Raw genomic sequence first — 22,869 nt, 5'->3', positions numbered from 1 at the left:
CCACTGTGCACCTTGCAGAATGTCTAAATGTCCCAGGATTTTTATTTTTATCTTTGTATTTAAAAAAATTTTTTTTAATGTTTACTCATCGTTGAGAGAGAAAGAGCATGAGCAGGGGAGGGGCAGTGAGAGAGGGAGACACACAGAATCTGAAGCAGACTCTAGGCTCCACACTGTCAGCACAGAGCCCAGCATGGGGCTCAAACTCACAGACCACAAGATCATGAGACCTGAGCCGAAGTCAGTGCTTAACCGATTGAGCCACCCAGGTGCCCCTGTCCCAGGATTTTTATAGACTGCCTGAAAGTTAACCACAGGAGAAATACTGGGGTGGGAATGGTGTCGGGGCGGGGGTGGATTCTAGCTCTAGGCCTTCCAGAATCTATTAAGTGGCTTCTGGCAATTGAAGGCAGGCCCTCTGGGCCTTAGCCTCCTCCCCAAGGAAGTGTGTGTGTGTGTGTGTATTGTGTGTGTGTGTAAGGGCAGAGGATGATCTATAAAGTTTCCTCCAGCTCTGAGTTACTGCTCTTTGATTAACTAAATCATTTTAAGGGACCAGAGCATCAAACAGGCTCTATTATTTAGGCCTGTGATTTTGACATTTGTAGTCTCTCGGGTCTCAGGATTTCTTGGGAGACTTCTATTGCATATACTGAAACACATTTGACGAGCACTTGCTTACTTTCCCAAGTGCCATTTTATCTATTTCCCTTGAAAAAAACAAAGGTTTTTTTGTTAATTCATCACTCCAAATATTGGACCGATGGTCACAGAGACATTGCATACCTTCAAAGATTTCAGGTTTTGTTGTTGTTTTTGTTTTCATTTTGTTTTATACTGTATTTTGGTGTCTTTCTGCATTTTTTTTTCCTGATGAATCTAGTTTGGCAGAAACTCTAACCTTACAGGGCGTCTCCTCATTACCTCCGAATGCAAAGAATAACCTGAACTTGTCAACTGTTTCACTAAACCTGTGGGTGCTCAGGCTACCGCATCATGCATCATGGACATCTTTTCTGCTTTCCTTATCCCTCAGGGCCAATCAGATGTTTTTCCTCTTAACATCGATAATTCTTGGATGCTTCCTCACAAACACATCAAATATCTCACTTGCTTATTGGTCTCACATGATGTAAAATTTGATATTAATTTTAAATTCTAACGGTTCAATCCTTTCACCCTTTCCGCTTACTACAACAGACAGCCTAACACTAGACTGAAAATAGTCGTCGCAAGTTGAAAGACAACCCTCCCTGTCCCCGTAAGATCCCTCTTCCTTGGCATTTACAATTGCACAGGAGATTCTGAATCCACACTCTGTAGCCACACCAGGCGCCCTTACTTATAAAATGGAGCATTTTATATTTGTTACCCCCTTCTAAGTTTGTATGTCTCTCGTTTTGATCTGAACCAGCTGACCTGCAGTGCCTAGAAGACTGCTAACACCAGGCCTCAGCATTAATGGTACAGGATGTGCTCCCAATAACAAAAAGACCGAAGTCCTCAAAATGCAATCCTTGCCTCATTTACTCATGTAGAAAACATGATGGCTCTATGGCAAAAGCAGCAAAACAAAACAAAACAAAACAAAACAAAACAAAACAAAAACCCTTCAGGAAGACTGTGGATACACGGTCTTTGTGTGCACTGGCAAAACCAAATCAAACCCAAACAAAACCCCGAATGTCTTACTATCTAGTATATAGTCTCAGATTTGAAATAACTCTCCCCCCAACAAAAAGGGTGAGGAATATACCCATATTATTTGATCCTCAAATTCAGCTTTGGGGAAGTAATGTGACAATATTTACAAACACCAGTGGCCCTCTGTAAAAGGTGCTGGTTTCTATACTTCATAACCTTTGTTCCTGACGCAAAGGAACGTGTGACATTTGTTACACACTGGGGCCACTTCTCCAGCTGAAACACTGTGTGTGGATAGAGCATAGGTTGAAGCACATGCACCCACTTTCTGGGTAGCCTTTCTTCTGATTTCCTTGTGATAGGGTATGCCTTTAGGGCTACACAGCATTTAAAGAAATCAAAACAGTTAACGAAAGACACAGTTAGATAAACACTCCAAGGTGATCGAAGGTTTAAAATACAGCCCAAGTAGGGGCGCCTGGGTGGCGCAGTCGGTTAAGCGTCCGACTTCAGCCAGGTCACGATCTCGCGGTCCGTGAGTTCGAGCCCCGCATCGGGCTCTGGGCTGATGGCTCGGAGCCTGGAGCCTGTTTCCGATTCTGTGTCTCCCTCTCTCTCTGCCCCTCGCCCGTTCATGCTCTGTCTCTCTCTGTCCCAAAAATAAATAAACGTTGAAAAAAAAAAATTAAAAAAAAAAAATAATAAAATAAAATAAAATACAGCCCAAGTAAATTCAAAGAGGCCGGGACAGTTCTTTTCTCCATTTCCAGCCCACACATCTGCCTCCTGAGCTCAGACAGCATCCCAGATAGACCTTCTCTAACAACAACAAAATGCCTGAGTGCCACGGGGATTCTAGGACCCTCCTCAGATGGTTCTCATTGCTCCAGGGCAACGCAGGCCCCAGAACTCACTTCAAAGGCTTGAAACCACCTCTCTTCCCTGATGTATTTCACGCAGTCATCACACTGCTTCTGGAAGTACTTTCTCTGCTTCTCATCCAATAAGCCAATTTGGTACAGGAATGTTGCATAGCCCCCTATGATCTGAAGAGAGAAGAGAAACACAAATGCCACACGGAGAGAAAGAGAGAAGTTAGGGACCCACTTGCTTGATGAAATAACCCTTTGTAATTCATTGAGCGCGTGCTGAAATTAGCCAAACAAGACAATTACACACACACACACACACACACACACTCACACACACAGATCTCACAGAACACACAAATACGTACACAACACGTACATACATACACAATACACGTACCACACACAATGCCCACACACACCACAAGCATACACACACAACCCACATGTGCACAGAATTCACACAAACGTATCACACACACGTGCGTGCCCCACATTCGCACTCACACCCAATCTAGGCTGACATAGGGAGTTGACAGCTTAAAACATTTTGTAAAAATTGGAAGATTTCAATCATTAGAAAATCAACTGGGCAACATTATTTCCTTCTACCAAGTTAGGTCTCTAAGGCAAGAGGAGCCTCCATTTGACTAAAGGGGATTTAATCTTTTCAGGGACACAACAGAAAAGAAAAAGGAGACACCTACTGATTCGGGATCAGAATACGCATCCCCAATAGCAACTCCTTTCAGGTTGATTTTCGTTGTCATCACGGGGTTCAATGTATGGATATAGTGTGCAAAGGCTGGCACGTACTTCCCTGCGTAAGACTGAGAAGGGCGGGTGTTAAAATGAACCATCACAAATTGGTGCTATAAAAATTATGTGTTTATGGGGCGCCTGGGTGGTTCAGTCAGTTAAGCGTCCGACTTCAGCTCGGGTCACGATCTCGCGGTCCGTGAGTTCCAGCCCCGCGTCGGGCTCTGGGCTAATGGCTCAGAGCCTGAAGCCTGCTTTGGATTCTGTGTCTCCCTCTCTCTCTGCCCCTCCCCAGCTCACACCCTGTCTGTCTGTCTCTCAAAAATAAACAAACATTAAAAAAAGGTATAAAATTATGTGTTTAAGCTAATTAAAGAAAGACAGCAGTATTTCCACATGAGACATACCATATATTTTCTTTACCTTACGCTGTAAATTCCACAATAGCACAGAGCTCTGTCACTTCCTTTGGCATCCCAAATAGCACCCGTGACATGCAAGTCATGGGTGAGGTGCACAAAAAATGACAAGTGGATGTGTAATAGGCGAACAGTCTAATTTCCTTCCAAAATAACATGGGCCAGTGAATACAATTCCGCCACCCACAGAACCTTTCTTACCAGAAAGCTCCATTGAAAACTTCATTTACAAAGAAAAAGAAACCCCCAAGGCCAAAAGTAAGATTTCAAAATACTTACGATGATGCAGCTTGAAAGCAACATGTATTAAAGCAAGAGGAAAAGGAGAGTAGTATTTATTGGCTACTGAAATTGTCACTTGACAACTATCTCTGTTTCCAACCTTTCCAAGTACAAAGTTCTTTTCCAATTTTAAAATATTTTGTGGATGCAAACATTATAATTCTGCTTTTAGATTATGCTGACAAAAGCTACTATTCAGGGAGGTTTAAAAAATCGTTTTGTATTTTTTACATTAAAAAGCTTCCTTTTGGACCATCTCCACCTTCATGTCTAATATCAAACTTCATATGTTCAAAATGAAGCTCTAATCCCCAAGCCTTCCAACAGCCTCTCTATTATTAACTCTGTTCTAACTGCTTAGACCAAAAATCTTGGTGCCATTCTTTCGCCCCGCCCTCCCCCCCCCCCCCCCGCCCCCGCCACACACACACACTCTCTCTCTCCCCACAAAAGTTCATCAGCGAGCCTTGTCAATTGCACCTATTCTGTCAAAATAGGTCCAGGATCCGGTGTTTTCACATACCCATATTTCATCACCTTGCTCCAGGTTTGCTCCACTTTTGCCTGGATTATTGCAGTGGCCTAACCACCGCCCCCTGCCCCCGCTGTTGTCCTTCCCCTCATCCAGTCTATTTTCAAGATGGTGGTCTACTAGAACATAAATCTGAACCCTCTGATGACTTCTCATCTCCTTCAGAGTAAAAGCAAAAGTGCTTTTTTGGAGGCATAAGGATTGGCATGATCAGGTCACTTCATTAACACTATCCCCTGCTACCTTTTTGCTCATTCCTCTCCAGCCCGTCTTGGACCATAATCATGATTGTGATCCATACTGGCCCCTTCCACCAGGGCCTTTGCATTAGTTGTTCCCGCCACCCGGAATGCTCTTCCCTCAGTGTCCTTATGGTTAACTCCCCTATTCACTTTCCTATGCACTTCAACTAATTCATCTTGTGCATCATTATTCTCCCACCCACACTAGAACCAAAGATCCACGAACACAGGGCTCCACGTCTGTTTTGCGGGTTAGTATGTCCCCTGTGCCTGATGCTGTTTATCTGTTAGTGCTCAGTAAACAGTCATTGAATGAATGGTCTTGAATTAACTTACTTGCATTTGAAAAACGCGAATGCATGTGTGTTCAAAATAGACTAAAGGCATCATGTGGGTACTTATGAGTCTGCAGACCCTTTGTAATATTTCCAAGGCTCTGCAGGGGTCTGTAGTTCAAAGGCTGGGAGCCCCCGAGAGCTCTATTAATTCTACACCATAATCGCATGCTGGAGATGCCATTACTCCCATTTCAATACGAGGGCATTGAGGCTCAGAGATGTTAAGTGGCAGAATCAGAATCAAACCTGCCCTGACCTACTCCCAAACTGACACTCCTTCCAAGGTATGATACAATTACGTAATCTGCGTAATTTATACAAGATCTCCTCACTGATGCAGACCTCTGTGGAGTAGTAATTATTTAGGCAAAGTATTGACTCAAAACAACATATCCATTCATAACCATGAGCACATTTTAGAGTCCTTGTGGTAATAAGAAGATGTGTTTACATGCCTGAAATGCAGTTTGCTGCCCAAAAGTGCTATATTCTCTTGTGAGGAACAATAAGTGAACATTTATCAAATATAATTTCTGTAAGGTGAACAAAAGAGGCCAAATTTCCTTGAGTAATCGTTTCAGTGGTAAACCTGTATTGTACAGTCTTCATTCAGTAATGGTTTATTAGGCAACTCTTCTGTCAAAGGCATCACAGCAGATATTTGAGAAGGCACGAAAATGAATACAACACAAAACTCGTAAAGCTAATGCTTTCTTTTTGAAAAAATATTACAGAAAACTTGACTCAAATGTGATAGGGCAAGGGCGCCTGGGTGACTCAGTTGGTTAAGCGTCCGACTTCGACTCGGGTCATGCCCTCCCAGTTTGTGAGTTCGAGCCCTGCGTTGGGCTCTGTGCTGACAGCTCAGAGCCTGGAGCCTGCTTCGGATTCTGTGTCTCCTCCTCTCTGCCCCTCCCATGCTCATGCTCTGTCTCTCTCTGTCTCTGTCTGTCTCTCAATAATAAATAAATGTTAAAAAAAATTTTTTTTAATGTGATAGGGTAAAGTCTACCATTTCATGGATTATTATTCTCACAAGGTGTACCTTGCCCAGCACATAGTAGGACCATGAAGACACATTTGAGAAATGAATGACTAATCTGTCATTACTGCTAAACATTTTTTCTCTATTGGAGGTCATCCCTTAAGTTGTCTTGTTATAAGACCTAGCGATAGGACATCTCTTTGGCTCTTTCTGAGATGGAAGGGTGTGTACTTTAAATTGCTCTATTGAAGGTGATGACAAATTTAGGCGAAAACAGCCACATTTTTATGGCACCTTTCCTCCCCCCCCCCCCCCCCCCCCGGTGACCATCATGTGTATCTGGGATATATCCAGGCAGGAAATTAAGAAGGAACATCCACTCAATTTCTGAGCATCTACTATGATCTACTATGAACAGGCTACTTCCCCCACTTTAATTTGAGCCACCTGACAGTTAACATTATCTTCCTATGTTTTAAAACGATGAAAGCAAGGGTCTATGCATTTCAATCACGTGCCTGGCTGGGATTCCATCTAGGCTTGGCTGCCTCCACATCTCCCATCTCTCATATCAAATCACATTTCAGTCAAGGGTCCTGGAATAGACTACAAGTCTATGGTCTCCCAAGCTGGGGCTCAGCCCTGGGTTCATCCCCTACAAGCTTGCTAAGTTGGCCATTCAAAGAAAACACGGGCAGTTCTACAACCATGTCCAAAACAGATTCCTCACTGTTCAGTCCACATCTGCTCTCCTAACGATGATGTTTATCTCATTTTTGCTTTCTAATGACTATCACACACTTCCGTGCCCTGTGTCAGTGTGACAAATCCTTCACTGCTGTTTTCATTAATCATTCCATTGGTTGAGTGGCTCAGGCTGTCACACAGTAGACAATTATGGGATTATTTTATGGAAAACAGACACTGAAACATTATAATGAAATTTCAATTATTTTCACTCTCCTTGTGGAGACATTTATTTATTTATTTATTTTGCAAGATCGGGTTAGTTTATTCTTCCCAAATCATTTATTTCTCAATTTAACGATCTCTGACCACCACAGCACTTTCAAAGACAACCAGACAATAAATCAAATGTTTTATTTACCCAGCTTTCTCTTTTCTGGATGTATTTTAAATAGAATAGAGACGTATATTTTGGGGAGAGACTTTAGGTTTGTTCACCTATTAGAAATGATCTCTATGGCCCTTAGGACTTCCAGTCGCAATCCTGTAATTTTATGAACTCTTGTTTCTTTTGTTCTGAGTCCTGCCTATAACAACGATGGGAACAACAACCAGCACAACTATCAGCCCTGTGGTTTCTCCGATCTCTTGCTGGTGTTCATCAATGTGGGCAGCAGCTGGCCAGCGAAGCTCCTAAAGCCTGTGAATTAGCACTAACCTTCTACCAGCAGATCAGACCCTGGCCTCATAAAAGCTCGAAACAGCATCAAAGCGATTATAAAAGAAGAAAAGAGGAAAAGCGTGGCCACTAACTATCTGAACATGTATCGTTTCAGAATTCAGCAGTGACCCTCGAATGAGGACCTCAGCCAGACAAAGGTATTTTTCTAACACAATCACTCAAATTAGGTTAGCCATCGACACGTCAGGATTTTAGTCTGCCCTTATTATTCCTTCCTAATATTTAAAGAAGCTTCAAGCTGCAGTTTCCAGCACCGTTGTTGTGTGGCTCACGTTTTCCCATGGTGACCATATTTTGAGCTCGGCTCTGACAAGGAGGACCAGAGATATTAAGGTGTGTTTGTATATGCTTGTATTCCTGGGGCTTAAAAAAGCAATAAGCCTCCAGTTTTCCTCTTACATCGGAAGGATCTCGGAATTCAGCTCTCAGTCTTGTATTTCCCCCCACGAGAGGAAAAGGTCTCAACATCACAGCTGAACAGTGGTTTTCAATCTCAGTCTGCAATCTTTCTGAGTTCTTAAAGGATGTTTGGAACAGCCTAATGGAAATCACGTTGGGAGCATATTGTACTTGTAAAAATAGTCTAGAGAGAATGTAATGCTTGGTTAATTATCCAGATGTGTAAAAGCACAATGAACTAGGGACTTAAAGAAACTTGTAATTGCGTATTCCGTCGCAGCCCTCCCTTCTTACATGTTCCCGCAACATTCACAGCGGGCTTCCTGTACCCCTGCCACCCGGTTACTCTTAAAGGAGGAAAAAAGATTTCATATCTAAAATCAGCTCCCCTAGAAGAAAAAAAATCGTGTCAGAGAATAATACTATAATGGAAACAATGTCCTCTTGCAGAAATTTCACATATGTTAGCAGTTACTATTGTTTAAGCTGCTCTGCGTTTCTCGTCTGCATTTCTTACTAAAGTTTAGGTAAAAAAAAAAAAAATAGGTGCAGCTATACTCATTCTCTGCCTTGCTTCTAGGTATACGTTTTATGGTAAAACATGTGGAACCTTCACCCAGGATAATGAGCAATGGCCTTGGAAATGAGACACACTGAAGCCTGGACACAAAGCGTCACTGTCCACGGGTCCTAGTTCCTAAGCCCTGTCTGGAAGTGGAAAAGGCAGAGTTGTCAGCCTCAGGACTGGTATATTGAGCACCCCCTGCTCTGCTCTGTCCCCGCTCCCCCAGCCACTCCACCTGGAATGAACATCTCTTTGAAGAACTCACCTGTGGGCTGGTCATAACTCCTTCGTGTCCCCAGAAGGACACAGGGCGGGCTACCCTTCTGGAAGGAGTCATAGCAGTGCTGTATCCTCTAGCATATCACCAACCACAGACTGTTGGTTGGAACCACCCCCACTTTTGGAGGCGATCAAAGAGAATAAGGGGATATGCCTTGAAGAGAGCTTTATACACACATTGAAAAACCTCAAAAACGGGGGAAGAGCCCAAGTGTAATGGAGTAACAGATGATACAGCAGCCCAGAAGACAGGACTGAGTGAGAGGGACCTTGACTTCATCTAGCCTCAGGGTAGACTCTTATTTCACTGGGGACCATTATTTTCTCTGAGAGAAGACGTGTGTCCTTAAAATGGCCAGTTGAGAAAATTAATGAATGGGGAAAGCTGGAACTTCGGTATTGTGGTAATCTGTACAACTTCTTAGACATTTCTAGACCATGTGTCATCTAATTTCCAGACCACACTGCTGCAATTAAAAAAAAAAAAAAAAAAAAAAAAGAGGGGCGCCTGGGTGGCTCTGTCGGTTAAGTGTCTGACTTCGGCTCAGGTCATGATCTCACAGTCCGTGAGTTCAAGCTCCGCGTCGGCCTCTGTGCTGACAGCTCAGAGCCTGGAGCCTGTTTCAGATTCTGTGTCTCCCTCTCTCTCTGCCCCTCCCCTGTTCATGCTCTGTCTCTCTCTGTCTCAAAAATAAATAAACGTTAAAAAAAAACTTAAAAAAGAAAGGGCAAAAAGAATAAAAGAAGGCTCCCAACAAAAGTATGACTTTATCTAAACATCTACTGTTCTGCAAAATGAGCTTAAAAGAAATGTAGAATCTCTAGGAATAGACACATAAGAAAAACATCTTGATCTGTATCTCTTGGTCACATATTTATGCAAAGGTACACGCTATGCGGCCTTCCAAATGATATATTCTTATTTTGTATTCAAAGGATGCTTCTCTAAAAAAAAAAAAAAAAAAAAGGATTCCAGCACAGCCAGTATGGAAAACAGTATGGAGGTGCCTCAAAGAATGAAAAAAAGAACTACCATATGATTCAGCAATTCTAGTTCTGGAAAATATATCCAAAGAAAACCAAAACACTAATTTGAAAAGATAGCTGTGCCCTCCCATGTTCACTGCAGCATTATCTACAACAGCCAAGACATGGAAACAACCTAAGTGTCCATCGATGGATGAATGGAGAAAGTAGTTGTGGTACATACATACAATGGAATATTATCCAGCCATGAAAACTGGGGAAGCCAACTATTTATGACAACATGGATGGAACTTGAAAGCATTATGCTAAGTGAAATAAGTCAGACAAGGAAGACAGTGTATGATCTCACTTACATGTAGAATCTAAAACACACACACACACACACACACACACACACACAAAACAAAGAAAAAGAGATTAGACTTGTGGTCACCAGAAGCAGAGGATTTGGGGGAGGGGGAGTTGGGGGAAGGAGGCCAAAAGGTACAAACTTCCAGTTCTAAGTCACAAATTCATTTTCAATTCTAAAAGAAATACTGGCAGGTCACATGACCAAAACTGAAACTAGACATTTGTCAGGAGCTCAAGAGTTAAAACGGCTTGGGGGGCGCCTGGGTGGCACAGTCGGTTGAGCGTCCGACTTCAGCCAGGTCACGATCTCGCGGTCCGTGAGTTCAAGCCCCGCGTCAGGCTCTGGGCTGATGACTCAGAGCCTGGAGCCTGTTTCCGATTCTGTGTCTCCCTCTCTCTCTGCCCCTCCCCCGTTCATTCTCTGTCTCTCTCTGTCCCAAAAATAAATAAACGTTGAAAAAAAAAATTAAAAAAAAAAAAGAGTTAAAGTGGCTTGGATGTCATCTAATAAAATTCAGCAAGTTCTAAGCTTTAATAAATAATTGCATTCCATGGACTTCAAGCCTTTATATCACTTGAAACTTTCATTTACTCCATAAAACTTTATGATCAAAGCTAAGTCTTTACGATTAAAACTCAGCCTTCGCCAGAAAGACAGAAACGTGCAAAAGGACAAAGAACTTCTTTTATGTTTGTATAAGGTTGATAACCCTTAGAGATTCTGCACGAAACAGGGAAGGGATGTTGACTCCCCTCTAAGCACAGTGCACCTGCTTTCTGGAAGAGGCAGGTCTTAGAGATGGAGGTTTTGAGGCTCCAGACAGCATCTACACAAGCAGGGTTCCAATCTTTAGCCAGTTTCTTGTCTACAGTCTTTGGGCTCCGTAATCCAGCTGCTTAGTCCCAATCCTCGCTGAGTGACCTTGGTAAGACCTACCTCGCTCTCCAAGCCTCAGTCATCTCAACTGTATGATGGGGACGATAAGAATAGTGCCAGCTTCAGAGGGTTGCTATGACATACATAAAACAGTGCTTAGCCCCATGCCTGCCCTACAATCCACTCTCAGTCTTCTCAAATAAGAGCTACAAATAAAACTAGTGAACTATAGACTCTTGAAGGCCTCCTTCTAGCTGCCAGATTCAAGCCTAGGCTAAAAGGATACTGGTGTGGGCCTGCAGAATAGTTCTCTCCTGCTTCTTGCTTGTATATCAGTGCTGGAAAATTCCCGATTACAACTATGCCTTCTATTCAAATACAAGCATGTTGAGAGTAAGTTTAATTTATCAGATCCTTTCTAATGGACAGTGCGCTGATGGCAAGTCAGAAAGGGGGAGAGGAACAAAATAGTCATGATGGAGAAACAGGACCTGAGCACAATATAGCCAAGGAAAGAAAGGGAGGCTGGGGGCGGGAGGTAGGGTACCGGACGGACCTGGAAAATAAAGGAGTAGAAAGGAGGGTTCTCAGGGCCTGGGACACAGAGCAGGGAGACAGGGGCGATGGAAGGGAGATGAAAAGAAACTGGTGAGAAATATCATCAATATTTTTATTTTGTCCAGCAACAACCTTGCACAAGGCTGCTCTGTAACATTAAACAAACACTTTGCTTAGTAGTGTAGGAAACACATTACACAAACATGGCTCTCACCTACTGGGAGCCTGCAACCCGAACCCAGTGGACCATGATGATTCCAGTAAATGTTGTCAGACTCCATGATCCCAGCAGGACTTCGCTCATGCAGATGAAGATAAAGTATCCTATTAAGCTCACTAATTTTTAAATAGCTACAAAGCTTTGCCTTTATTTGGCCCTCACATTAACCAGGGTTGCAAAATTGCCTCTGAGGCAACTTGGCCCCTTCGTCCTGATCAGGGAGAGATGCTCAGTTGTAACCACATATTCTGCCATTTTGGAGACGCTCCCCATTCATTGCCACAACCACCCATAGGCACGGAATCTTTCCGGGGAGAGGACGCAAAGCCACACGCTCAGAGAACAATGGGCAGTCCCCCTTCCTCCCGCCGCCACCTTCCTGCCTTCCAGTGAGGGCTGTTTTGCTTTAACTTCTAGCTGGGCCCACGTACACTTGAGAGGATTCTCAAGTGAGTCTGTACCTCAAGACCAAGAGCAATCTCACTAATAGTTACTGGCTCAGAAAGGATAACCCTTATAAAGAAAGTTAATTATGTGAATTAAATGCAGCTTGTTTCTCTTTTTGAAGTACATTTTTTTCATGCCTTGAGGAGGGTGATTTACAGACACATTTGTCTCTCTTTAGAGAAAATTAATTCCAGTTGGTGTTCTGTGCCGAAATGGAGAGAAGGAGGGAAGGAGACAAGGCGGTTCTTCCTTCTGGATCGTACCGCCTGCAGATCCCACAGTATGCCTGGTTGTGGGCTCGCCAGGGTCCACACGGCAGTGGCAGGGGGCCTGGGTCAGTCCCGGCACGTTTTGCTACTATCCCAAACTTTCAAATATCTTCTAAGCCCCACCATTGTTGTTTAGACAAAGCAAACTATTTCTTTTGAAGATGATTTCAAAATAACAGGAGAGACAATGCCACTTCCCAGAAAGACGTGAGCAGAACTTTTAAAATATCTCAGGCCCTGTCTACATACATTAGGTCATATGCTTTGGAGCCATAATGTATTAATCCAGCTTTTCACCATGAATGGTAATAACAGTCATCGTGTCTTCGGTACTCACCACAGCCATCACGTCATTAAATATTTGAGGAGGATTATCTAATTAGATGCTCAAAACAATCCTATTCAGTAGGTATTGTTATTACTTCCAGACTCTCTTGCACCAAATTCAGGGTGCTGAACAGCTGCTCCAGACCTTTTGAGATCAGGCTATACCCCTCACTCATAGTACGCAAATGGAAAGGATATTTAGGTCCAGTACATTTGCACTGAAAAGGAGAAAACCATTTCTTTTCTTTTTTTTTTTAAGTTTATCTATTTTAAGAGAGAGAGAAAGAGAGAGTAGGGGAGGGGAAGAGAGAGAAAGGCAGAGAGAGAATCCCAAGCAGGCTCTGTGCTGTCAGGGTGGAGCCCGACACGGGGCTCGAACCCACGAGCCATAAGATTATGACCTGACTCAAAAACCAAGAGTCAGACGCTTAACCAACTGAGCCACCCAGGAGCCCCAGAGAAGCATTTCTGAGTTTACTCATTTACTTTTCAACCACGATTCTGCTACTTTAGTGGCATTGTTTGTTCAGCCTCCTGAACAGTGTGAGGAAATTAAAAGTTCTGAACAGATAGGATTTCCCTTTCTTGAAAAATCAATCACAACGGTTTTTTTTTAGGGGGGGGATGGAGAGAAGGAGGGTGGGTATTGCATTAAAATTGCAATTGTATACAGATGCTATAAGAGTACATCTAGGTAACTACGGTTGAACATCTAGTAAAGCAAAATATCCCTGAAAGTGATCTAATTGAAAAGCCAAGCCCTCCGACTGTAAGATGAAAAGCAGAGGCCAGGAGAGGTTAAAGAACTCGCTTGGAATCACCCAGAGAGGCAAAGCCAGCAATGAATCTCAGGTCCCCTGATTATTAACCCAGAACTACTTTTCCATTCTGCCTCCTAACCTTAAAACAGAAGACCAGATGGAACAAACTAGACTGGAAAAACACAGCATTCTAATAAAACAAACCACCAAGGTGTTATTATTTAGTGCTCTTCCCTCTAGAAAGAGATGTGGCCCTGGATTTAACATATCCCGTGTAGCCCCTATGAAAATGCTGCTGTCTGGTGACTGCATCTCATCCCAGCTCCTGCCTGCCCTCGTTCACATCTTCCTTCATCACTTGAAAGGCACAGGTTTCCTTAAGAGTATTCATCCTGGCAGCCAAGAGTGTAAAAAAGAAAACTGTCCTTTCCTACACACATTCAGTTACATGCATGAAACCACTGGGCAGATGTGAAACAGACAAATTTCTCATCCAGAATCGGGCAGCTTTGCTGAAAGTCCAACTTCATGGTTAATAGCATCACCACATTATTTGCAAGGCAGGAATTACACAGTAAGCAGATCGCTCCTCTGGCGGAGGTGGAGACTGGGAATTTTTCAGGGTGGCTTCCAAAATGACAGAGGCATCACTTCCTGCCCCTTTGCCCCACTTGCCTCTGAAATGGGTTAAAAGTCAAGGACCAGCAGGGAATTACTGGTAGAGATCCTAAATAATTCTGACCAGATAGCTGGCTTAAAAAAGATGTAAGTGGAGTAAGGCAAACAGTTAGAATATCCTTTCCAAATAGAGAAGAACGCAAGCAGAAGATGAGGAAGTTCCTGGTTCCGTTAACTTGCCATTTCCTTGGAAAAACTGAGACTGTTTTCACCTTGTCTCCCTTACGGTGGACCTCTGTGGTTTGAGCTTATCCAGCATCCTTCCAGCCCTTCCTCTAGTATCGTCACAGGGGTCTTCCCTGGTGCACCACCCATCTCCCACTCCCAGGCCTTGTGATTCAGAGGCGGAGGGCCTCACTATGATCCCACCCTTCCCTGGGCACTGGGTGGGTCTCAGGCACCATTATGGCCAACCTGTATGTCCATCCCCTTGACCCCAGTTAGTAGTTCTAGAACAGGCATGGGATCCAAATGGGTCACATGAGATTCAGGAATATAGTGGAATTATTGGGGAAGAGAAGTTGAGCTGATAGGTTATACTTAGAACATTAGGATAGGGTAGAGGTGCAAGGCTACCAGTGAAAAAAACATAGCTTAGAATGAAACTAGTGCAGTACAAAGTCAAGTGAATAGATCAAGAGAGAAATTCCTGATGACAACGTTTTGAGCACCCAGACACAGCCATGACCCCGTTTTACTTAAGCCATTTTGTTTTTTTTTTTAAATTTTTTTTTCAACGTTTTTATTTTTTTTTTGGGACAGAGAGAGACAGAGCATGAACGGGGGAGGGGCAGAGAGAGAGGGAGACACAGAATCGGAAACAGGCTCCAGGCTCCGAGCCATCAGCCCAGAGCCTGACGCGGGGCTCGAACTCACGGACCGCGAGATCGTGACCTGGCTGAAGTCGGACGCTTAACCGACTGCGCCACCCAGGCGCCCCTACTTAAGCCATTTTGAATAGGGTTTCTGTCACTTATAAGCAAAAGATCCTTGACTAACCCACCCCTACGCATCTTTCAAAATCCGGTTTAATTGTCACCTCTTCTGTCCGGCCTTTCCTGAGGATCCCATACTGAGAGAAGTAAGCTATTTGCACTCTCCTTGTGCTGTCTTTCCAGCCACTTCTCTAACCGTCCTTTTCATTCAGTATTTTACCTATTGCCAGGCTTTCAGATTAAGGGTAGGCTCAATGTCTTATTAATGGCTGAATTTCCAATACGTGTCCAATGCCTCAGCCACCGTAGTCACTCGATATAGGAGTGCTGAATTGAATCGAATTTGATTCTAACCACTCTTTCAGCGAACACTGCACCCCTCAACGATTTCCCATCACCCTTGGGATAAAGTCCAAAATCTTCCATGGGCCTACGTGATCTGTCTGCCTCTCCCATCTCAGCTCCTTCTACAGTGGCCCCGTGCTATTCCTTGAGCACACCAAGCCTGTCCCCACCTCAGAGTCTTGGCATTTGCTATCCCTCCTTCCAGGAGAGTTCTTCTCTAAGATAACCGCAGCTATCACTCTACTAGTCTCATCTACTAGTCTGCATCTACTAGTCTCGGCACTCTGCCCAGTTGTGTCCTTACCGGAGAGCCTTTCTAGTAACCAGGATAGCACCTGCACCACTCTGCAACCCTCACCTGCTTCATCTTTCTTCATGACACTCATCACCGCCTGACGCATAGCGCATATGTATTTCTTCACTTATCACTGTCTTCGCCTCTACAATGTACGAAGGCAGGAAATTGTTCTGTTTTGTTCACAGTGGTGTCCCTAGCACCTCAGGATTCCTGGGCTCTCAAAGTATTGGCTGCTATACGTGTTTAAAATAACCTTAAATTTAACTGGATGGGGAAAAAAAAGCAAACCCTAAAACTGAAGCCAACCTAGGCAAGTGAACTTAACTGTATGTTAAATTGTAGCATATAGTGGCTCAGTCGGTTGAGCATCCAGCTTCGGCTCAGGTCATGATCTCATGGTTCATGGGTTCGAGATCTGCGTCAGGCTCAATGCTGACGGCTCAGAGCCTGGAGCCTGCTTCGGATTCTGTGTCTCCCTCTCTCTCTGCCCCTTCCCCGCTTGTGCTCTGTCTCTCTCTGTCTCTCAAAAATGAATAAATGTAAAAAAAAAATTTTTTTAATTATAACATAGGGGGGCCTGGGTAGCTTAGTCGGTTGAGCGTCCGACTTCGGCTCAGGCTATGATATCCCTTCTAGTGAATTCGAGCCCTGCATCAGGCTCTGTGCTGACATCTCGGAGCTTGGAACCTGCTTCACATCCTGTCTCTGTCTCTCTGCCCTTCCCCTGCTTGCACTCTGTCTCTCTCAAATATAAAATAAAACATAAAAAAAAAATTAAAAAACTTGTAACATAATCAGCCTAGGGAAAAAATAGAGTTAATTATTAGAACTTTGAAATATGGTACTTTTATTTTATTTTATTTATTTTAATTTTTTTTTCAACGTTTTTATTTATTTCTGGGACAGAGAGAGACAGAGCATGAACGGGGCAGGGGCAGAGAGAGAGGGAGACACAGAATCGGAAACAGGCTCCAGGCTCCGAGCCATCAGCCCAGAGCCTGACGCGGGGCTCGAACTCACGGACCGCGAGATCGTGACCTGGCTGAAGTCGGACGCTTAACCGACTGCGCCACCCAGGCGCCCCAATATGGTACTTTTAAACCTGTAGTGAAATATAGTCTAAGGATAAAAGTAATTGTAGCAAAAAATATTGAATGTAACTTGGAGGTTTCTTTGTTGGTAGCGGTACTGATGTCACCTTCTAAGATCATTTTGCACATATTGTTAGGATCCAGCAAAGGAATAAATACACTGATGCTGCTGGGAAACACGGTCCACAACGTGGGAGAAGGGGTATGCAAATACAGAATGGGGAAAGGAAAAAAGAACCTCGTGATGTTGAATTAGAATTAAGGGTCAGTATGAAGTCATTCAGCTCCCTGGTTCTGCTTACAAAGAAAGCCTGAAGGAAATGGCATCCCAGGAGCAATGGGCACGCTTAGTGCTCAGATGTTGAGAAAAGAAGGAAAGGGGAAGAGCTTCTCTGTAGAAGACTACTAGATGACATCTGTAGGAAGATAGACCCCCCCCAAAAAAAATCACCATTTACAACCCCCCAGTGGAATGACGGATTCAGGCAGGAATCATCAATGAATGCGAAAACTACGGGGTGACAGATCTGGAGGGAACAGATTTCCACATGGTCTCATGCTACTTATTAATTTCAAGAGAAAAAGGTGCCTTTCCAACGGTGAGATCTGGGAGAGACCACCTGGGCCAAGTGACCAAGTGTAGCATCGCCAATAATGAGACAAACTGATATTACGAGCCTCCTGACGTGATAAGATAGGAGGCACACGCATCACCCATGTCATGTTCTTGCCGAAATGTTTTCACTGAATCTACGCGTTGAGGAAAGGATCAGCCAAATTCAGAAATGGGACATGCCACAGGGCACCTGGCCTACACTCTTCAAAATCATCATCATGAGACAACCACAACAATGTGTCAGGGGACTGAGACCATCGTGATATACAAAACTTTACTGAGCCCTATATTTATTTTTTTAAAAAAGGGTTCTAGAGAACATTTGGGGGATAGAGAATTCTGAATACGGGCTGAATTAATGTTAATATAGTAATATATTATATATTAATTAATATATTTAATTAATTAATAATTAATAATTAATATATTTATTTAATATAATATACTTAATTAATATTATTAATATTTGTGTACATGTATGTACAGACTGAATGCATGAGTCACCATACTTCAGTCCCGAGGATATTGGAAGCACACAAGAACACAGGACTTCAACTTACCTCCCCCGTGGCATAAAAGTCATTGTTTTTATATTCAGGGAACAACAGGAAAAAGTGAGTTAGTGCACTGCGAAAAGAAGAACAACAACAATAAAAAAATCACATGGAATCAAAAAAGCTTAATGCTATGCTACCAAAACTAACCTTTTGACGCTAAGTTTCACATTTGAAGGAAGAGGCCATTAGGCTGTGAGCTCCTGTAAGCGTTATTTTCAAAATGTCACATATGTAACATTCCACACTGTGGATGGTTAGAAAATAATTGTGGGCTTACTTTAGGATACTAAGAGGTTGAGACAAGGGGACATCAACACTCTGGGCAGGTTACCAAATCTCTGGGTTACCAACCTAGATCTTCTAGCTGTTGAGGGTACCCTTGAGCAAAGTGATACAGGCTTTCACCTATTATTACAGCAATTCCTTAAAAAAAATTTTAATGTTTATTTATTTTTGAGACAGAGAGAGAGAGAGAGAGAGACCGAGCATGAGCAGGGGAGGGGCTGAGAGAAAGGGAGACACAGAATCCAAAGCGGACTCCCGGCTCTGAGCTGTCTGCAGGGTTTGAACTCACAAGCTGTGAGATCGTGACCTGAGCTGAAGTCGGTCATTTAACCGACTGAACCACCCAGGTCCCCCTACAGCAATTCTTAGAGGTAGTTCTGCAAGCCTTATGACCCCATTAACCTGGGTTTCTGGTGAAGTAATGAGAATGTTACTTGCTTACCAACATCTTCCTGTGAGGAACCCTGAACATTTCTATTGGGGGGGGTCCCAAAATTTCAGTATTTTAATAACCAAAGAACAAAAAGGCTGTAAAATGACCATAATTTAAAAGAAAACCACCAAATGGCCAGATATAGAACTAACAGTACAGTGGCATCTAAGCTCCAAAAAAATCACACTTACTAAAGAATGCCAATAGCCACTTCAATGAGTTCTCCTGAAATAGATTTCAACAGACTCCAGAAATTGTTTCATAATAAGCAAGAAAAGGGTAGATTATTGAATGATTCTCTACTTGACCAAATCTTTCAAAGAGGAAACAAAACTTGTGGAATTCAGAAGCTCTATCAGTGTTTTGACCCAGATTGCATTGTCTGAGAAGTCAGGCAGAGCTTTGTTCCAGCTTCCTGCTGAGGGACTAAAAGCCATGAACCATCCAGTGAAGATGAAAGGCAAGGAAGGAGGCCCTGCAAAACCAAGAGGAGGAGAAAGTTCAAGGGTTACAGAGAGGCAAAACTGGGTCATTATGATCGCTGCTCACTGCCGGGTCTGGCTGCACTTAATTTGCAAAGGCTCCATAAAAATCCATCATGAAAGACCACTGTAGAGTTTTGGTGTATTTCTGTATTTATTATTGACAGTAAGTAAAGCCTTTGTAGCAACTAAATCTGGGAAGCTGCACTATATAGCTTCCATGTTTGTTCTGGCAATAAGATGGCTTTAGCGTAGAGATAAAAATAGGAGTTTATTTTCTACCCTTCCCTCGCCAACCTTCAGGCTAAAAACTATTTCTCTTCTCTCTTCCTGCTAGTTGGAATGGCAATAGACAGTTTAACATAGTAAATCTCAATTAAGCCTCGTGCTTTGGCTTAAAGTTTATTTCCTTGGAGAATCTGTTAAAGTTGTTAGGATCGCCAGATTTAGCAAATAAAAATACAAGACGTCCAATTAAACTTGAATTTCAGATAAACGACAAATAATGTGTTAGCATAACTATGACCCAAATATTACATAGGACATACTTAGATTTATAAAAATTATTCATTATTTATCTGAAATTAAAATTTAACTAGGCATTCTGTATTTCATCTGGCAATCTTAATTCAAGGAGCTAACCTTCCAGGTTACTTCTAGCTTGAAAATGCCAGGATTCTCTAGCTGAAGTTTCCAAGTTCTCCACTTGAGGAAGTTACAGTTTTAATATCACAAGAGGATCAGAACAAAAATTTGGCTAATCCAAGCCTTTGGTAGGTCTTTTTTTTTTTTTTAAAGCTTATTTATTTTTGAGAGACAGATCATGAGCAGGAGAGGGGCAGAGAGAGAAGACACAAAATCTGAAGCAGGCTCCAGGCTCTGAGCCGTCAGCACAGAGCCCAATGCAGGGCTCGAACCCACGAACCGTGGGATCACGACCTGGGCTGAAGTCATACGCTTAACTGACTGAGCCACCCAGGCGCCCTGGTAGATCTTTCTTAAATGGGAGTGAAGGAAGAAAAAAGTAAATTTAGTAAGTTAGATTTACATATGCCATTTGCTTGTTTAACTGTGTCTTAGTCAACTATATGTAATTCTTATTCCACGGTGAGGGTTTGCTCAAAAATACAATCTAGAATCACGCCTACATAAAATTTCAAATTTAGAAGCAGAATTGCTAAAATATATAATACACGCTAGACACACATTTGCACGCATGCGTGTATGTGCATAGTCACACGAGCTCGCTGTCCACGCACAGTCACAAGAGCTCGCTGTCGCAGGAAGCTTGCCTCTGCCAGACGATGCCATTTGGCAACATTGCTAGCATTGTGCCAGGGGCTTTTGCTAACAGCTAGAATTTTAGTCAAAGGCCATCTGGTGGTAGAAAGTTACACTGAACGACAAGAAGAAGAAATCTACCTCGCAGGGGAAAATGACTAGGAAGAAATTATTCCTCAGACACATTTTGTAAAAAGGGAAGCTGGTAGGTTCGGGGCACAGCAAGTAGATGGAAATGATAATGCACTAGAGAATTTGGAGAGGTCTAATGGAGTCAGAGGCATAATGAACACAAGACGTTAAAAAGAATTAAAACAATCTAAGCAAAAGTTCCGTGCCAACAAAGGCCAGACAAGGGGGAGCTTTTGTCAGTAACAGTGTGACTGAAATAAGCCCAGTGCCAAGAAGCTTGGCAGTTTTGTTCAGCAGTGGCACACGGGCAGCCATCCTTCGCATTCATTCCACCCCCACTATGGCCGGGCCATGATCTGCTCCGTCCAGTGTTCTCATTTAATATGTGAAACCAGTTTCATAGTCACATGGTTATGAAACACGTTTTAGCAATTGATATTATTTCCCATACAAAGCGGCAGGTGGAATAGAATGATAGTAGCGTTTCCATCTGGCTGCTAAGAAACTAACTTCAGGCACGCTCAAGATGGGTAAGCACCAGACCAAGGACTAGGGGAGCTTGTTGACTACTCTATTACCAGCATCAGGGACAATGTCTGGCACATAGCAGGCAATCGATAAACAGTGGTAGAAGGGGAATGGTACCAGACCATACACTCCAGATCAAAGTTAGTAAATTTGTTATTCTTTAGTATATTTAGTTATTTATTTTACCTAAATCAGAGGGGCATTGTGGCTCAATAGCATGTTCCAAATTAAAAAAAAATCGAATATTTAAATGTCTGGTTAGTAAAAAGCCTTTGCTTCCAAACAAACACACACAAGGGCAGCCTAAGTGTGAATGTCAAATGCCTCTTTAGGAGTCTACTCCTTATAGGCACGGACTATTAATAGTCAAAAGGAATGGGTTTTTCAGTGGAAAAAAAAAAAAAAAAAAGATGGTTTTCAAAAGGAGAAAAAGAAGGTCTACTCTTTAAACCTACGTTTATGGGTTTCAAAGCGACCTTCTTATTCCAAACACCCATCTGGAGAGCTGGAGAGAAGAATGTAGTCACAAAGGGAAACAAATAGTGTAAACTATAAAGGAAACAGCTGAAATCAGTTTTCTGCACTACCCTTGATTAGCTATTTTCCAGTTCTAAGAGCCTGAAGCAAAAAGAACTAAAACAGCTATAAACAATGGATGCTTTGAAATAGGTTCTCTTTACATGTCATCTAAAAGGAGATGTACCACATGTCAGCAGTATACATCCACACGGAGGGTCAACGGGAAGCTGTAACCATCTTTGGGGGAGGGGAAGAAGAGACAAAAAGAATGGCGGGTTGCATGCTCTGGCTTAGAGGGGATTGATGCATTTCTTCACCACAGAACCTCCGCCCTCTGGGTGTTTGCTAGTTAAACAACTGAGCTTGTTTGGATTTAAACCAAAAGAGGATCAGAGAGGGCAGGGAGGAATAAGGGGAGAAGTAGGTGTTCTATCTGAAAAATAAGAGCAGACAGTCACTGCTCATGGCACTTGAGTAAACTTGTAAGGACAGCCATCATGATTATGTGTCTATAGGGAAAGAGGAGGTGCCTGAGCTAGGGGCAGAGGAAGGGGAATCCTGTGGAAATCTGGCTAATCTGCTCCCAGGACCCAATGTACCTGGAAGCAGAAGTGTGGGGTCCTAGCCATGCCCCTGGACACAGAATGGAAGCGACTAAATAATGGGACAAATAACAAATGAAAGTGTAGAAAACAGGGGCGCCTGAGTGGCTCTGTCAGGTAAGCGTCCGACGTCGGCTCAGGTCATGATGTCACGGTTCGTGAGTTCGAGCCCCGTATCGGGCTCTGTGCTGACAGCTTGGAGCCTGGAGCCTGTTTCAGATTCTGTGACTCCCTTTCTCTCTGCCCCTCCCCCGCTCGTACTCTGTCTCTGTCTCAAAAATAAATAAAATGTTAAAAAAACACTTTTTTAATAAAAAATTTTAAAAAAAGAAAGAAAGTGTAGAAAACACCAGCCATATTTGTTTTCTGGGTCCGCAGAGAAGACAGAAAGAAATGTCTCAGGAAGAAAGGCCAGAAGTTACTCTTTCGTCCGTTCCCTAGCCATCTGCCTTGGGGAGAAAGAATAAAATGGAAAACTTTTGTCAGAGATCAGAAAACTCTGATTTGTTATTAGACTTACTTTCACTTTAGCAATTGGTTGGGTTTGC

General features: G+C 43.0%; 1 protein-coding gene across 1 annotated transcript in view; it reads right to left on the bottom strand.

Annotated features, from left to right (window-relative positions):
* Positions 1 to 22,869, bottom strand: part of CPVL (carboxypeptidase vitellogenic like) — a 122,005-nt gene that overhangs the window by 71,696 nt on the left and 27,440 nt on the right. Inside the window, exons 6-8 of the mRNA XM_086693610.1 lie at positions 18,063 to 18,129; positions 3,221 to 3,343; positions 2,559 to 2,690 (exon numbers count right to left, since the gene is read on the bottom strand). Of these exons, the coding sequence (XP_086549736.1) occupies positions 2,559 to 2,690; positions 3,221 to 3,343; positions 18,063 to 18,129 (322 nt within the window). The remainder of the gene's footprint in view (positions 1 to 2,558; positions 2,691 to 3,220; positions 3,344 to 18,062; positions 18,130 to 22,869) is intronic.

Source organism: Puma concolor, chromosome A2 (genome assembly GCF_028749965.1).
Source record: "Puma concolor isolate L17-30 chromosome A2, mPumCon1.1.hap2, whole genome shotgun sequence".
Classification (NCBI taxonomy): Eukaryota; Metazoa; Chordata; class Mammalia; order Carnivora; family Felidae; genus Puma; species Puma concolor.
Note: the sequence above shows the minus strand (reverse complement) of the source record. Positions and strands in the feature narration are given on the sequence as shown.